The 18,277-nt window shown below is 50.3% G+C and overlaps 1 protein-coding gene across 2 annotated transcripts; it reads left to right on the top strand.

Moving 5' to 3' along the window:
* Positions 1 to 174: 174 nt before the first annotated feature.
* LOC132380616 (uncharacterized) lies at positions 175 to 16,519 on the top strand. Of its 2 annotated transcripts, XM_059949550.1 has the most exons (3): positions 175 to 763; positions 13,654 to 13,983; positions 14,651 to 16,518. In XM_059949550.1, exons 1-3 carry the CDS (start codon positions 691 to 693, stop codon positions 16,078 to 16,080), a joined length of 1,833 nt encoding a protein of 610 aa, XP_059805533.1. In that variant the 5' UTR covers positions 175 to 690; the 3' UTR covers positions 16,081 to 16,518. The 2 variants fall into 2 exon arrangements, with proteins under 2 accessions (XP_059805533.1, XP_059805534.1); XM_059949551.1 differs by lacking the exon at positions 13,654 to 13,983 and having other exon boundaries at positions 14,651 to 16,519.
* The last annotated feature ends 1,758 nt before the right edge of the window (positions 16,520 to 18,277 follow it).

Genomic DNA, 18,277 nt, shown 5'->3' with positions numbered 1-18,277 from the left:
TGGAACAGTGTTCATTCTGCTGGCTGGGTGTGTGTGCAGATGAGGTTCAGACACAGCTAAACTACTGAAAATTGGCTCACGGCCCACCATACACAGTGGGCAGACTGGGAGGCCCCTGTTCCTGCTCCAGGAGGAAAGAGTGTCCTCTCCCTGCTCAGAGTGTGGCTGGGAGAACGGTGGTGTTCACACTGGCCCAGCTGTCAGCGCAAACAAGGCGACATTGTGTCCCCACTGGTCAAACGTGTCTTCACACCCCCCCCCCCCCAAGCATCACAGGGTGAAAACACAAGAGATTCTGGAAACCCAAAGCAACACACAAAATGCTGGAGGAACTCAGGGAATGGACAGATACATTATGTGTAGAGACCTTTCGTCAGGACCAGAGAGCAAAGGTGAAGAGGCCAGGGAACAAGCTCCCTGACCTGCTGAGATCTTCCAGTGTTGTGTGTGAGCCTTGGACTGTGGGAGGGGAGTGAGGCAGGCACACTGCGCTGTGGGGCGGGTTTGCCCGTCCAGAGCTGGCTGGCTGAGTGGGGTCTGCCTTTCTGAACTGCAGCTGCTGGGTGGCAAGGTTGACAGTGTTGCACCCCTTGTGAGGTCACAATGACCTCACACAGGGAGAGATCCCACCCATCCCACCGACCTCGTGCCTAACAGCTGAGGGCACTGCTTTGCCCCCACACATCACAGATGGGATCCACACCGCCGTTCCGGGACGTCCTTCCCACCCCCACTCTCCTGAGACTTCTGAAGCAACTGGATGGTGAGAACCGGGCGTAGGCCCGACTGGGCAGGTCCGCAGTGTGGGAGGGGGGACAGGGTGAGGAGGAGTTCCACTCCGGGAGGGGGGACAGGGTGAGGGGGAGCTCCACTCCGGGAGGGGAGTGGTGGAGGGAGCTCCGCTCCGGGAGGGGTGGAGGGAGCTCCACTCCAGGAGGGGAGTGGTGGAGGGAGCTCCACTCTGGGAGGGGAGTGGTGGAGGGAGCTCCACTCCGGGAGGGGAGTGGTGGAGGGAGCTCCACCGGGAGGGGAGTGGTGGAGGGAGCTCCACTCCGGGAGGGGAGTGGTGGAGGGAGCTCCACTCCGGGAGGGGTGTGGTGGAGGGAGATCCACTCCGGGAGGGGAGGTTGAGGGAGCTCCACTGGGAGGGGAGTGGTGGAGGGAGCTCCACCGGGAGGGGTGGTGGAGGTAGCTCTAACGGGAGGGGAGTGGTGGAGCTCCACTCCGGGTGGTGGAGGGAGCTCCGCTCCGGGAGGGGAGTGGTGGAGGGAGCTCCGCTCCGGGAGGGGCGTGGTGGAGGGAGCTCCGCTCCGGGAGGGAAGTGGTGGAGGGAGCTCCGCTCCGGGAGGGAAGTGGTGGAGGGAGCTCCGCTCCGGGAGGGGAGTGGTGGAGGGAGCTCCGCTCCGCTCCGGGAGGGGAGTGGTGGAGGGAGCTCCGCTCCGGGAGGGGAGTGGTGGAGGGAGATCCGCTCCGGGAGGGTTGTGGTGGAGGGAGCTCCACTCCGCGAGGGTTGTGGTGGAGGGAGCTCCGCTCCGGGAGGGGAGTGGTGGAGGGAGCTCCGCTCCGCTCCGGGAGGGGAGTGGTGGAGGGAGCTCCGCTCCGGGAGGGGAGTGGTGGAGGGAGATCCGCTCCGGGAGGGGAGTGGTGGAGGGAGCTCCGGGAGTGGAGTGGTGGAGGGAGCTCCACTCCGCGAGGGTTGTGGTGGAGGGAGCTCCAGTCCGGGAGGGGAGTGGTGGAGGGAGCTCCGGGAGTGGAGTGGTGGAGGGAGCTCCACCGGGAGAGGAGTGGTGGAGGGAGTTCCACACTGGTAAGGTAGTCCTGCTGCACACTGTCGAAGGTGACTCCCTCGGTGAGGTGGCCGGTTGTGAAGTGTGTCCTTTCAGCCAGGTGCCCAGCAACCCCTCACTGCTGTTACTTCCACGTCATCCTCCCCGCCTCGGGGAGGAGCAGTGTTTGCCGACACTGACGCTTGTACACCAGTGCCTGCAGAGTTTGTGAAGTCAGAGCTAACTTCACTCTATATCTGCACAAGTCCATGTGGAACCCCTCCTTACAGCAGCGTCAGATAAGGAGCATTCTCAAGAAAAACAAATTACACTCGATTTTTTAAATACACGTAGCATCTAAGACGGAGCAGAATTAAGCTACTTGACCCTACAAGTCTGCTCTGCCTTTCCATCATGGCTGACTTATTAACCCCCTCAACCCCATTCTCCTGCCTTCTCCCTGTAACTGTTGACACCCTTACTAACCGAGGACATATCAACCTCCCATTTAATGACGCCCCCCACAGCCATCTGTGACGATGAATTGCACGGATTCACCACCCGCTGGCTAAAGAAGTTCCTTCTCTCAGTTCTAAAGGGACATCCCTCTGGGCCCAGGCTTCCTCTCCATGTTCACTCTGGGGTTTTTCCCCTTCAATATTTGACAGGTTTCAATGACCCCCCCCTCCCCCATTCTTCTAAATGGAGTACAAGGCCAGAACTATCAAATGCTCCTCAAACGTTAACCCTTTCATCCCCAGGATCACTCTTCTGAGCCACCTCTTGGCCCTCTCCAATGACAGCACATCCTTTCTTAGATAAAGGCCCAGAATTGCTCTCAATACTCCGTGTGGTGTGACCAATGCCTCATAAAGCCTCATAACATCCTTTTATATTCTAGTCCTCTTGAAGTGAATGCTAACACTGCATTTGCCTTCCTTACCAGCAACCACAAACTTTAGGGAGTCGTGCACAAGGATTCCCATGTACCTTTGCACCTCAGACGTTTAAATTCTTCTCTTCATTTAGAAAATAGTCCACACCTTTACTCCTACTGAAATGTATGTCCACACACTTCATGACACTCCTCTGCCACATCTTTGCTAATCTGTCCTCTGTATGCTCCCTGCTTCTTCATCTTCGCCTGATGACTTTGTATCGTTCACAGACTTGGTCACAAGGGAATCAATGCCATCATCTGAATATTTACGTAAACATGAAAAGGAACAGTTCCAACACTGACCCCTACGGAATCGCACTAGTAACTGGCAGCCAACCAGAAAAGGCTCCCTTGATTCCCAATCTTTGCCTCCTGCCAGTCAGCCAATCTTCTATCCATGCTCATATCTTTTCTATGATACTGTGGGCTCTTGTTAAGCAGCCTCTTGTGCAGCACCTTGTCAAAGGCCTTCTGAAAATCTAAGTAAATGTCATAGAGTTATATATGAAACATCTACTGACTCTCCTTTGTCTGTCCCTGTTACTTTTCCAACAATTTCAAAAGGTTTGACAGGCAAAATCGCCCCTTAAAAGAAGCCATTCTGATTTTTGGCCTCTATAATGGACTCCCATTTCCCAACCACTGATGTCAGGCCTATAATTCATAAACACCAGAGATTCTATAGATGCATAACACACAAAATGCTGGAGGAACTCAGAAAGTTTTCAGTCCTAATGAAGGGTCTTGGCCGAAATGTTGACTATTGATTTTCATAGATGCTCCCTGACCTGCTGAGTTCTTCTAGTATTTTGTATGTGTTAGTCTATATTTCCCTATCTTTTGCCCCCTCTCTTAAGTGGAGTGACCTTTGCAATTCTTGAAAGATCATTACTAATGCTTCAATGGTCTCTTCAGCTACCTCTTACAGAACCCGAGGGTGTAAGTGCATCTAGTCCAGGTGACTTACCTACCGTGAGACCTTTCAGCTTCCCATGTACATTCTCCTTAGTAATAGCTACTGCATTCACTTCTGCCTTCTGACACTCCAGAACTTTTGGCATGCCACTGGTGTCTTCCACAATGAAGACCAGGTTAGGTCCATCTGTTATCATCCCTGCTAGTGTCCCCTTCCAGTCAATTTTCGCCATCTTCTCTCATGTTTCTGTAGTTCCCTTTGCTCCACTATAACACTGATACATCTAATATGCCTTTTTTTTAATCCCCCATTGTAATTTGTACCCCACATCTTGGCTACTGTTTGGAAGTCTGTTTATAACTCCCATTAGAGTCTTTATATCCTTGTAGTTTCTTAACTCTACCTACCCACAAGGATTCTACACATTCCAATCCTATGTCACCTCCCAAGAAGTTGAGTTCATATTTTACCACTAGAGTCGCCCTCTGTGTAACAGCCTGCCCTTTCAATACAATGTGTATCTTTGCTTCCAACTACAATCTTTGAGCCACGACTCAGCGACACCCACATTATTGTACTTGCCAATCTCTAACAGCGCTACAAGATCATCTGCCTTATTTTATACACAGTGTGCATTCCAATACACCTTCAGACCTGTATTCATCACCTTCTTCAATTTTTCCTCCATGTTACTGGGAATTAAATGTTTAACCTTTTCTAAACTTTTTTTGTCTTTCTTTATTCTGGTGACTTTCATAATCTCTCCTGCACTTTCCTTCCCTTTTACTTTATCCTCACTTTTCTGAACTGTTTTTGCTCAATTCTTCCTCATAGTTTCAGTACGCCCCACACCCACCCTCTGCCAAATTAGTTTAAATCCCAACAACTCGGGTGAATCTTTAAGCAAGTCCCCCTTGGGTTCAGGTGCAACCTACGCTTTTCCTATAGGTCATATCTTTCACCAGAATAGATCCAATGATGTAGAACTCTGGAACCTGCCCCCTGCACCAAATCATCTGCCAAGTCATTCTGTTCTTACCCACACTGGTGCATGACATAGGCAGTGATCCAGAGATTGAGGTCCTTCTTTTCAGTTTTTTACCTAGCTCCCTATTAATTCTCTTCCGGACCTTTTTTTTTTAACCCATGTCATTGGTGCCAATATGTACCTAGACTTTTGGCTGCTCACCCTCCCCCTTTAGGATACCATGGACCTAATCAAAGATGTCTCTGATTGTGGCACCTGGGAGACAACATGCCATCTGGGTGTCTCTTCTATGTCCACAGAACCTCGTATCTACTGAATCCCTTATCATTACCTCTTCTCCTCCCTTTAAACTGGGTGACCAAATGGTTGAAGGGAAATAGCTGTTCCTGAACCTGGTGGTATCTTCAGGCTTCTGTACCTCCTGCACGATCGGAGATCTGAGAAGAAGACACAGTCCAGACAGAGGGGATCTCTGATGATGGATGTTGCCTACCTGAGCAACGCCTCCCGTAGGTACTGCCAATGGTGGGGAGAGATGTGCCCTGATGTAATGATCTGAGTCCACTGCTCTCTACAGCTTCTTAAGTTCCTGCGCATTCGAATTTCTGTACCAGACCACAATGCAACCGGTCAGGGGACTTCCAGAATGGATTACCTCACATTTACCAGCATTAAACTGCATCTGCCATGTTTTTGCCCCACTCGGTTAATGGCAGGATTCTTAGTAGTGTGGAGGAACAGAGGAATTTTGCAGTTCACCTCTATAGATCCCTCAGAGATGCTGTGCAAGTTGATAGGATGGTTGAGAAGGCATATGGTGTGTTGGGCTTCGTTAGTCAGAGGATTGAGTTCAAGAGCCGTGTGGATAGACCACATCTGGAATACTGTTTTCCACTCTGATCACCTTGTTACAGGAAGGATGTGGAAGCTTTTAAAGGACTACAAGGCCTGGATATAGAGAGAGTGTCTTATGAGGACACATTGAACAAGTTAGGACTTTTCTCTCTCAGCAAAGGAGGTGAGAGGTGACTTGATGGAGGTGTACAGATGTTAAGAGGCGCAGATGAAGTGGGCAGCCAAAGACTCCTCCCCCCGGGGTGGAAATGGTCAATATGAGGTAGCATGATTTTAAGATGATAGGAGGAAAGTTTAGGTAGGGGGATATCAGAGTAAGCTTTTTTCCACACAATGGTGGGTGCGTGACAGAGGCAGATGCATTGGGGACTTCTTCAAAGGCACAATAAAGGTGGGTACTGTGTTTCCTGGACAAAACACCGATGTATTGAGTTAGGCAGGGGTCCCAGCACTGTCAATGAAGACCCAACCAATTCTCAATCAGAACCAATATATCAAACCCAAGATCATGACACAGAAGAGCAGACCCATTTGGTTCAACAATTATGCTCTGCCATTGTATCCACCGCCCCTCTCAACCCCAATCTCCTCCCTTCTCCAAATCCCTTCATGCCCTGGCTAATCAAGCTCTATAAGATATAGCAGCAGAATTAGGACACTTTCATGTCTGTCTCTCTCTCGCTCAAAAATACACTGACAGATGTTCTCCCGAAATGTTCCTCTCTATAGACGCTGCCTGACCTGGTAGGTTCCTGCAGCATTATGAAGGAGCAGGTGATATTTTGGGGTGAAGGCCTGCGCCAGGAAGGTGAAAGATTCTGGTGGGGGGGGGGGCAGACTAAGCTTTCTCCCCCACCGTGCCTGACCCACTAAATTCCTCCAGCTCCATTACTCCTGAATCCAGCCTCCGCAGGACTTTTCTCACAATTCTTCTCTGTCTCTGGCGTTGAGCTCACTGGGATGTGGCTTCCTGCTTTAAACGGCATCTTTCCCATCTCTTCGGTCATTGGAGGAAATTGGCAGAACAATCACCAAATCCAGTCGTGATTCCCACATCCACAACCGGTGGGAGAAAATATTTTAAGATTCGTTCCTGGATTCTGCAACAAGAGGCATTCGTAAACGCTGTACACGTCAAAGGCAAACCACCACCTTTTACTGACTAATCATTAACTAGTTTAATATATAAAACCCAAGGAGAAAAACACTCAACCAATCCAATAAAATTCTGGCTGGACCACTGGCCACGACCCCAGCCCCCTTGCACAAAGGCTTAGCCCTCTCAGAGCCTTTCATAAAATCTCTAGTTCTCCGTTTCAGTCACGTTATCTCCCTGTATGCTCTTATCTCTTGCCACCTTTGGCCTAGATATAGAAAGAGATCTGGCAGAAGAACGTTTTCCAACTGTTATCCATTGCAATAGAACCTGGAGTGGAGGCAGACAGGATGGTGGGGGCTTCGGAAGCTGTTAGGCGGACACGTGCGGAGACAGGGAACGGGTGAAGTGGGGTTAGTTTGGCATTGAGTTCACACAGACCTCGATGGGCTGAAGGGCCTGTCCCTATGTTCTGCTGTACTAGTCTGTGTGCCGTCTCAGCCTGCTGCTGATTATTAATTACAACTTCATTTGACAAGGAAGGAGGGGGAGAAATGCTCCCCACCCCCACTCCTACATGATCTAAGCTAAACCTATGATGTACGAGAAACACATGAAATCTGGAAATCAGCAACACGCACACACAAAGTCAGACCCTAAGATATAGGAGTAGAATTAAGCCATTTCATCATGGCTGATCCATTTCCCTCTCAGTCTCAATCTCCTGCCTTCTCCCGGTATCCCTGCTGGAGGAACTCAGCAGGTCGGGCAGCATCTGTGGAGAGGAGTATGGCACGATAGTGCATAAACCAACAACGTGACCTCGGAAAGGGGATTAAATTCCCCCCCCCCCCCCATTTATAATGAGCTTCAAGTTCCTAGTACTTGGCGAGGTATTCAGCATCACATACCACAAATTCAGTTGATTTGTCAGCCTCTTCCCACAAGGGATTTGTTCAACAGCCCACCTCTGTCTGTTGCCCCTCCACCTGGGGAACAAACTCCTGATCTTCCTCTCTGCTGGGACATTAAGAAGGGTTTACACTTCCTGCACAGTGTCTTCTCACACTCCCAGCTTTCTTCAGGAGTCCCGTCTGCTGATATCCTCAGAGCCTGGGCCTTCAGGTTGCCTCATTACAGGAAGGGTGTGGAAGCTTGAGGAGATTCACCAGGATGCTGCCTGGATTAGAGAGGGTGCAGAGGAGATTCACCAGGATGCTGCCTGGATTAGAGAGGGTGCAGAGGAGATTCACCAGGACGCTGCCTGGATTAGAGAGGGTGCAGAGGAGATTCACCAGGATGCTGCCGGGATTAGAGAGGGCACAGAGGAGATTCACCAGGATGCTGCCTGGATTAGAGAGGGTGTAGAGGAGATTCACCAGGATGCTGCCTGGATTAGAGAGGGTGCAGAGGAGATTCACCAGGATGCTGCCGGGATTAGAGAGGGCACAGAGGAGATTCACCAGGATGCTGCCTGGATTAGAGAGGGCACAGAGGAGATTTACCAGGATGCTGTCTGGATTAGAGAGGGTGCAGAGGAGATTCACCGGGATGCTGCCTGGATTAGAGAGGGTGCAGAGGAGATTCACCAGGACGCTGCCGGGATTAGAGAGGGTGCAGAGGAGATTCACCGGGATGCTGCCTGGATTAGAGAGGGTGCAGAGGAGATTGACCAGGATGCTGCCTGGATTAGAGAGGGTGCAGAGGAGATTCACCGGGATGCTGCCTGGATTAGAGAGGGTGCAGAGGAGATTTACCAGGATGCTGCCTGGATTAGAGAGGGTGCAGAGGAGATTCACCGGGATGCTGCCTGGATTAGAGAGGGTGCAGAGGAGATTGACCAGGATGCTGTCTGGATTAGAGAGGGTGCAGAGGAGATTCACCAGGATGCTGCCTGGATTAGAGAGGGTGCAGAGATTCACCAGGACGCTGCCTGGATTAGAGAGGGTGCAGAGATTCACCAGGACGCTGCCTGGATTAGAGAGGGCGCAGAGGTGATTCACCAGGATGCTGCCAGGATTAGAGAGGGTGCAGAGGAGATTGACCAGGATGCTGCCTGGATTAGAGAGGGTGCAGAGGAGATTGACCAGGATGCTGCCTGGATTAGAGAGGGTGCAGAGGAGATTGACCAGGATGCTACCTGGATTAGAGAGCGTGGCTCATGAGAATTGAGCTAGAGTATTTCCTTTGGAGCTTACCGTCTCAGAAAGCCGGCCAGTCCTGAGGTAGGGAGTCTGCTCAGTGGTGGAGTTCTGGTACATTTCCTCACTGCATTTTTTTCCTCCTCCCTCCTTATCAATTGGAGTGGTGATTAATATTCAGCGCAGGTTGAGAGGCGCCACGGAACAGGCCCTTCAGCCCATTGTGGTCTGTGCTCAACTCAATCCCACCTTGCCGGTACATGGTCTGCAAACCTCTGTTACCTGCCTCTGCATGTGTCTCTCTTAACAGCTTCTGAAGCCCCACATCCCAGGGCACCCACTCTGTATAAAAAAAAATTGTCCCACACATCTTTACATTCCCCCCATCTCACCATAAATGCATGTCCTCTGGAATTGGACATTTCAACCCTGGTGTAATAAAATGATATGTCAGTCTACTGTATCTATGCCTCTCAGATCTGGGCTCCTTTTCTGAGAATGGGCTGAATGGCCTAATTCTACTGCTATATCTTGTGTATTTATGTGCTGACATTGGAGAGGGTCCAGAGGAGGTTCGTGAGAACCATTCCAGGAATGAACGGGTTACTGATTGATGGCTCTGGGCCTGCACTCATTGGAATTCAGAAGAATAAGGAGGGATCTCATTGAAACCTGTAGAATGTTGAAAGGCCTTGATAGAGTGGATGTGGAGAGGACGTTTCCTATGGTGGGGAAGTCTAGGACCTGAGAGCACAGGCTCAGGATAGAGGTATGTCCATTTAGAACAGAGGAGGAATACCTTTAGCCAGGGAGTGGTGAATATGTGGAACTCATTGTCATAGACAGCTGTGATGGCCAGGTCACTCGGTATATTTAAGGCTGTGGTTTATTGGTTCTTGATTGGAGTGGAGGCCTCCTTTAGTCTCAATAGACCATAGATTTTCACCTTGGAAAGTTTCCAGGGCGCAAGCCTGGGCAAGGTTATTCTTTATGGATGACCGGCAGTTGCCCAAGCTGCAAGTCTCCCCTCTCCACTCCACCGATGTTGTCCAAGGGAAGGGCATGAGGACCCATACAGCTTGGCACTGGTGTCACAGAACAATGTGTGGTTTAGTGCCTTGCTTAAGGACACACGCAGCATCATCCAAGACTCAAACTAGCTACCTTCAGATCACTAGACGAATGCCTTAATCACTTGGCCACCCGCCAACAATTCTTGATTAGTCAGGGCATGAAGGGATATGGGGAGAAGGCAGGAGCTTGGGGCTGAGAGAAAATGATAAAATGGCAGTTGAGGCTCAATGGGCCAAATGGCCTAATTCTGCTGCTATATCTTATGGTCATCTCTCCTCAGCCTCCACTGGTCCAGAGAAAACAACCCAAGTTTGTCTAACCTCTCACTGTAGCTCATGCTCTCCAATCCAGGCAGCATCCTGTTGAACCTCTTCTTCTGTGCCCTCTCCAAAGACCCCATACGCTTCCTGTAACAGGATGATCAGAACTCCAAGTGTGTCCTCACTGAAGTTTTATACAACTACAACGTAACTTGTGCCTTAACTGAAGAAGGCAAGCATGCAGTATGCTTTGCTTACCACCTAATCTACTTGTTCAGTCACTTCCAGGGAACTGTGGACTCGCAGCCCTGGGATCCCAAAGCGCAACACCTCACACTGGTTCAACCCCCATCTTCTTTACCAACAACAGAAAACGGAGCAACAAATCTGTAAAACACCATTCTCTGTGAAAGTAAATGTGCCCCACTCATCTCTTTTGAACTTCACCCTTCTCGCCTTAAAGCTGTCACCTCTAGTATTAGACCATAAGACAAAGGACAGAATTAGGCCATCTGGCCCATCAAGACTGCTCCGCCATTCAATCATGGCTGATCCTTTTTTATTCTCCTCCTCAACCCCAGTTCCCTGTCTTCTCCCCAGTATTGGGCATCTCAATCCCAGGAGAAAAGAGTGTGTTGGCACCTCTAGTAATTCAGTCAGTTCTCCATTATGAAAGCTGCTGCTGGGGTCTCAGCGGTGGGAGTTGGAGATTCTGGTCAAGCTAAAGGTACACTACTGGGTGCAATTTAATTTGATGAATCCTCTAATTTGATGAATGCACCTAAGGGATGGAGGATATTGAATTTGAAGATGTGTTAATGGCAGGATTCTTAGCAGTGGAGGAACTGAGGGATCCTGGGGGGCACATCCATAGATCCCTCAGAATTGCCCCACAAGTTGATAGGGTGGTTAAGAAGATGCCTGGTCTTTATTAGTCAGGGGACTTGAGCTCAAGAGCTGCAAAGTGATGCTTACTTCTTTAAAACCCTGTTTAGACCGACACTTGGGAGTTTTGTGTTCAGTTCTGGTCACCTCATCGTAGGAAAGATGTGGAAGCTTTAGAGAGGGTGCAGAAGAGATTTACCAGGATGATGCCTGGATTATCAAGTGTGTCTTATGAAGATAGGCTGAGCCAGCTTGGGCTCTTCTCTTTGGAGCGAAGGAGAATGAGAGGTGACCTGATAGAGGTGTGCAAGATGAGAAGGGGCATAGATTGACTGGACAGCCAGGGTAGAAATGGCTAATAGGGAGGGCATAATTTTCAGGAGATTGGAGGAAAGTATGGGGGGGGGGGGGGATCTCAGAGGTAATTTTTTTCACACAGAATAGTGGGCTTTGTGACCTGAAAACAGTAAAATAATTCAAACGAAGATGTAGGAATCCAAAATGTGAGTCTAAATCCATGTTTACTTTGAACAAGGTGTGCACATGTCACGTGGTTGAGTGATGATATATGCAATTAATGTATTTTTACATATAACCTGCAGCAAATTATTTAATCGAACAAAAATGCTTAGTTAAGCTATATATAACCGTCTTGCGTTAGGCTGGTAATGCGTTAGGTATTACTGTGAATATGAGCTAACAGCAACGTAACTCAACAATGCATGGGGAGTAATGATCATCCCCGGTAAATAAACACAACAAAGAAAAGTTTGAATGTTCCTTTGTGTAAACATTGACGCATCCAGGCAAATTTGTTGTTTGCAATATTATACTATACAATACAATACAAAATAAACAAAAGACCCATCATATATAACTATTAGTCTAGAATGTGCATTAATGGTTGGTGCTCATTGTGAAATGAATCCAGTTTGCTTCACTTCATTTACTCATGGCACTGAGACGGTTTTGCAATGAAATGGCGAACGCAAAGGGGGCGTAGTTTTAAGGTGCTTGGAAGTAGGTACGGGGGGGGTGTCAGAGGTAAATTTTTTGCACAGAGTGGTGAGTGCACAGAATGCACTATCAGCGACAGTGGATACAAAAGGATGATTGATAAATTCATGACCTACGGTAGAAAGAGTCAATTTCAGAAAACCTAGCACATTTATTTCTCCTACATTTACACACTTCGTCCAGTGATTGAGGAGCATACGGATCCCTTTGTAGAAGTCGGCATCTTGGACCTCCAGAAGTGGTCCACAGCAGGGGTGATTGATAAGTTCGTGGCCTGAAGTAGACGATGAGAACTTTTTGCATAATCACTGAGTGATTAAGAGCGTCCAGAGTTGATTGATAAGTTCGTGGCCTAGGGTAGAAGCAGATGAGTTATACAGCTCTCGTTACATACACGTGCAGTTCAACTCAGAGTGATTATGCAGAAAGTTTGAAATTAATAACATCTCCTTTTACCTTAGGCCACAAACTTATCAATAACCCCTGCTGTGGACCACTTCTACAAAGAAGGGATCCATTTGCTCCAAGACCGCTGGACTAAGTGTGTACACGTAGGAGGGACTGTTGAAAAATAAATGTGCTAGGTTTTCTAAAATTGATTCCTTCTGCCTTAGGCCACGAGCTTATTAATCACCCCTCGTGAGAGACTCTTCGATAGGTACATAGAGTTTAGAAAAGTAGAGGGCTATGCGCTAGGGAAATTCTAAGCAGTCTTTCAAGTAGGCCGCATGGTATGCCGAAGGGCCTGTAATAGCTGTAAATTTCAATGAAAAACCCAGTCCCAGCAAACCATAAATAAATATCCAGGCCACTTCCAAGGAAAAAGGCGTTGAACTTTCTCCAATGTCGCGCACTAACTAAAAGTTACCTGCGTATTCTCCGTGAAACCAATGCCCACATGAGGATTTTCTGACCACAGTATCTGTCCTTCCAGACGGATTCCGTGAGTGTTTCACCTCACTTTTCTGCTATGCTTGTTGTTCGTTCCCATTCTCCTTCCTCGATCCCATGCCCTCTCTAGAAGGTGGATCCCCCCCACCCCGATCTTATTCCCACGCTCGCTCTCACTAGTTTTCCCAAGACAAATTCACATGGCTGATTCAACAAGCCTAGCTTAATCAACTGAGTTTTTATTTTAAACAGCAAAAATGGAATTCTCGATTGTATAATGTGATGAAAGGAACAGTTATTGCCTTTTGAGAAGGTAAAACACCTAACAGCATAACAGTATTAATAATGTAAAGCATGGCATGACAGATCAATATCAAATACTCAAGAGTCAGAGTGTGGAAAGCTCTGCCAGGGCTGGTGCTGTGCTGGAGGCATATACATCAGGGAATCACATTTAGTATCACTGGCACGTCAGGAAATGTGTTGTTTGGTGGCAACAGCACATTGCAATGCATAACAATAAAAACTTTAAATTACTGTAAGAATTATATATTACAATTAAATTAATAGTACAGGAAAGAAAGGAAAAAAGAGGCCATTTAAAAGACTTTTAGAGGCACATGGGTAATAGAAAAATGTGTAGGAGGGATCTTGGAGTAGGTTAAGAGGTTGGCACAACGTTGTGGGCCGGGCCTGTACTGTAATGCTCTATGTTCTAATCTTGAGTGGGATGTAGTGTAAATCCCAGGAAGATCCACGTTGAGGGAATCCACTGGCAGGCTGAGCCTACGATGGTGTCTAACCCTGCACCCGTCTCTCCACAGAGGAGGCGAGGAGCCGGGAGGCAGCAGAGGAAGATCTCCGGTCTATTGGACGTTGCACGGGAGTGAAGCTCGGTGTGACCCCGCGGAGAGGGCAGGGCCTCGTGTCTGTGCTCCCCGGCTCCCAGGTCCTTTTTCAGGACGAGGAGGAGGAGCGTAACGCACGGCAGCTACAGGCCAGGAGCCTGTGGGCACTGCGCGAGATCCGGGAGCTGACCCTGGGAGCTGGGCCTGCCACTGGTACCCAGTCACCTTCCGAGTGCAGGTCCCAGGAGAATGAAAGCAGCCTCAACAGACTGCAGGAGGCTGAAGACACGGCCCTGGGCAGTGACAGTGAGTCTGTGCTCCCAGCCCACACCCTCCCATTCTCAGTGACCTCTGTCCCTCTCCCTACCCTACACTCCTCTCTGTCTCTCTGACCCCCCCACCTTCCCCTACACTCCTCCCAGTCTCTGACCCTCTCCCTCCCCTAACCCCCATCTCTGTGACCCCTTCCCTCCTCATCTCCATGACCCCCTCCCTTCCCTACACCCCTCCCTCCCCTACACCCATCCCTGTCTCTGACCCCCTCCCTCCCCTACACCCATCCCTGTCTCTTTGACCCCCTCCCTCCCCTACAATCCCTCTGTGACCTCCTCCCTTACACCTCTCCCCATATCCTTTAATTCCTCCCTCCCTACACCTCTCCCCATCTCTGTGACCCCCCCCCCTTCCCCTACACCCCTCCAACCCTCCAAATCTCTGTACTGCCTCTGGCTCCTACATGTCTCCCCATCTCTAGAACAGCATCTGGTCCCTAATAAGAGAGGTGGCAGAGGGAAGATAAGTTGGTGATGGAGAGAGAGAGGAGGGAAAGCAGGGGGCAGGGGAAGAGAAGGGAGCTGAGGCTGGAGTGGGAGTGGGGAAAGGCCAGGGTCTAGCAGAAGGCATACATCTCTAGTCCCAGGCATAGGCCCAGCCTCAGGCTGTAGTAACGCCTCACCCTCTCTCTCTTCCCCAGGTACATTGGCACCAGAAAAATGCAGCCCCCAGAAGGAGGCTCCTTTCCTGTACTTGGGTCTCCCCACCATGCTAGATGAGGAGCTGCCCCACATTCAATCGTCCAGGGCAGCCTTGGCCCACGAGGAGCCCACCACTTCTTCCACCTCAGTCTCCCAGCAGATAGGCCAGCTCCGCAAGGTTACCAAGACAACAGGCAGCAATGTGACCTTTGCCCCTGGTTCGCCCATGACCCATGGGCCTCCCCCTGAGGCTGAGCGGCTGCCGGCTCCCAGCTTCTCCTGTCTGAAGAAGGTTGGGGCCTCAGCAAGCCAGGTCTCCTTCAGACCCAGCTCCTCAGGGTTGCCTCACCCCCCTGGGCCCAGGCCGGCATTCCCCCGCCTCACTAAGCCCTGGGGCCAGAACAGGGGCTCCAGCCCAGGCTTCTTGGTTCGGCCATGTCTGGCGGCCAGTGGCGACGAGGACGCTGGTGACGATGGTGTCTCTGACATGGTGGTGGGCAGCCTGGATGATAGGTTCAGAGGTCCACCTATGCACACCCAAGATATCGGCTCCAGTGACATAATGGAGTACACACAAGATGGCGGTTTGAATGACCTCATGGGGGACATTGAAGATGGTGGCCCCAGTGTCCTGCTTGCAGATGCCCAGGATGGTGGCTCCAGTGACCTCATGGGGGACATCCAAGATGGCGGTTCCAGTGACCTCATGGGGAACACTGAAGATGGTGGCTCCAGTATCCTGCTTGCAGATTCCCAGGATGGTGGCTCCAGTGACCTCATGGGGGACACTGAAGATGGTGGCTCCAGTGTCCTGCTTGCAGATTCCCAGGATGGTGGCTCCAGTGACCTCATGGGGGACACCCCAGATGGTGGCTCCAGTGACTTCATGGGGGACACCCAAGATGGCAGCTCCAGTGATCTAATGGGTGACACCCAAGATGGTGGCTCCAGTGACTTCATGGGGGAATGCCAAGATCGCTGCTACTGTGTTGGGCTGGCAGATTCTCAGGATGGTGGCTCCATGGCTGTTAACCAGGATGGTGAGGGCAGCCACCTGCTGGCCAACTCACAGGACAGCAGCAGTGACCCCATGCTGAGCTCCCAGGAGGGCGAGAGTGCCGACCCTTTGGAGGATGCACAAGATGAGGGCTGCAGAAAGGGAGGGCAGTCAGGAGTCCTGGTGCTGGCTGGGCCGGCTGAGCTTGGAGGACCCCCTGCCTCCCCAGAGCACGAGCTGCCCCTGGTGATGGAGGAGCCTGAGGCGGGCCCATCCCAAGTGATGGGCCCTGTTGCCCAGCCCAACATGCAGGATGTCTACACTGAGCTGCAACGGGACATGTTCTACAAGGCATTCCTCTTCCACAAGTTCATGAGGTTGGGCAGTCCTCAGCAGAAACCTGGCCATCAGCAGGCAGAAGAGCACCCTTAGGTGATACCTCCAGCCAGGGGTATCTCCCTCCCCCTGCTGGAAAACTCTATGAAATCTGTCTCTGTCTCTGTGTGAGTGATTCCAAACCAATAAACTATATTTATGACCTCCTGTGTCCACCTTTCCTGGTTCCACCTGTCCAGCCTCAGACCTGGCGTTCACCCTCTTCCCAGCCCCACAGTCAAGGCTGGAAGAGGAGGCTTCACCCTGGGCTGCAGAAGGTGGGGTTGCCCAGAGCCATGGGGAGGGAGTGTGGTCATGCTGTGCCAGATGTGAAACAGCCAGCAACCTCCCGTGCACCGTGAGGAAAACCTTTCTTACTCTGCAGTGGTTCAAGGAGGTGACTCTTGTCAGAGGGGTGTTAGAGTTCACAGGGGACAGCTTGACTCAGGAGGAACTTAAGATCTGGTATGTCACCAAAGACACTTGCAAATTTCTACAGAACAGTGGAAAGCATTCCGACTGGTTGCAACTGGAGGCTCCAGTGCTCAGGATCAGCAGAAAGCTGTAAGCTCGGCCCGCACCACCCATCCCAGCTGGAGAAGAAGTCGTTAAAAACCCCATCACCCAGCACATGCCCTCTTCCAGGAGGAGGTTCAGGAGCCTGAAGGCACACACTCAATGATTCAGGAACAGCTTCTCCCCCTCTGCCAGAATCAGAATCCGGTTTATTATCACTGGCATATGACGTCAAATTTGTGGACTGCAGTAGCAGTTCAATACAATACATAATCTAGCAGAGAAAAAAAGTAAATTAAGTAATAAAAATAATAATAAAAAAGTAAATCAATTACGTACATTATCCCCACGGCCCTATTTTCACCATGGACGTCCAGTCCCTATGTACCTCCATCCCCCAACAGGAAGGTCTCAAAGCTCTTCGCTTCTTTTTGGATTCCAGAACTAACCAATTCCCCTCTACCACCACTCTCCTCCGTCTAGCGGAATTAGTTCTTACTCTCAATAATTACTCCTTTGGCTCCTCCCACTTCCTCCAAACCAAAGGTGTAGCCATGGGCACCCGCATGAATCCCAGCTATGCCTGCCTTTTTGTTGGCTTTGTGGAACAATCCATGTTCCAAGCCTATATGGGTATCCGTCCCCCTTTTCCTTTGCTACATCGATGACTACATTGGCACTGCCTCCTGCAAGCATGCTGAGCTCGTTGACATCATTAACTTTGCCTCCAACTTTCACCCTGCCCTCAAATTTACCTGGTCCATTTCTGACGCCTCCCTCCCCTTTCTTGATCTCTGGAGACGGCTTATCTATTGATATCTACTATAAGCCTACTGACTCTCACAGCTACCTGGACTATTCCTCTTCCCACCCTGTCTCTTGCAAAAAAGCTATCCCCTTCTCAGAATTCCTCCGTCTCCGCCACATCTGCTCTCAGGATGAGGTTTTTCATTACAGGACGAAGGAGATGACTTCCTTTTTTAAACAAAAGGGCTTCCCTTCTTCCACCATCAACTCTGCTCTCAAACGCATCTCCCATTTCCCACACACTTGCCCTCACCCCATCCACCCGCCACCCCACTCTGGATAGGGTTCCCCTTGTCCTCACCTACCACCCCACCAGCATCCGGGTCCAACGTATAATTCTCCATAACTTCTGCCACCTCCAACAGGATCCCACTACCAAGCACATCTTTCCCTCCCCTCTCTTTCTGCTTTTTGCAGGGATCGCTCCCTACGCAACTCCCTTGTCCACTTGTCCCCCTCATCCCTTCCCACCAATCTCCCTCCTGGCACTTATCCTTGTAAACGGAACAAGTGCTACACCTGCCCTTACACTTCCTCCCTCACCGCCATTCAGGACCCCAGACAGTCCTTCCAGGTGAGGCGACACTTCACCTGTGAGTTGGCTGGTGTGGTATACTGAGTCCGGTGCTCCCGGTGTAGCCTTTTATATATTGGTGAGACCCGACGCAGACTGGGAGAACGTTTCGCTGAACACCTACGCTCGGTCTGCCAGAGAAAGCAGGATCTCCCAGTGGCCACACATTTTAATTCCACATCCCATTCCCATTCTGATATGTCTATCCATGGCCTCCTCTACTGTCAAGATGAATCCACACTCAGGTTGGAGGACCAACACCTTATATACCAGCTGGGTAGCCTCCAACCTGATGGCATGAACATTGACTTCTCTAACTTCTGTTAATGCCCCTCCTCCCCTTCTTACCCCATCCCT

Source organism: Hypanus sabinus, chromosome 24 (genome assembly GCF_030144855.1).
Source record: "Hypanus sabinus isolate sHypSab1 chromosome 24, sHypSab1.hap1, whole genome shotgun sequence".
Lineage (NCBI taxonomy): Eukaryota > Metazoa > Chordata > Chondrichthyes > Myliobatiformes > Dasyatidae > Hypanus > Hypanus sabinus.
Note: the sequence above shows the minus strand (reverse complement) of the source record. Positions and strands in the feature narration are given on the sequence as shown.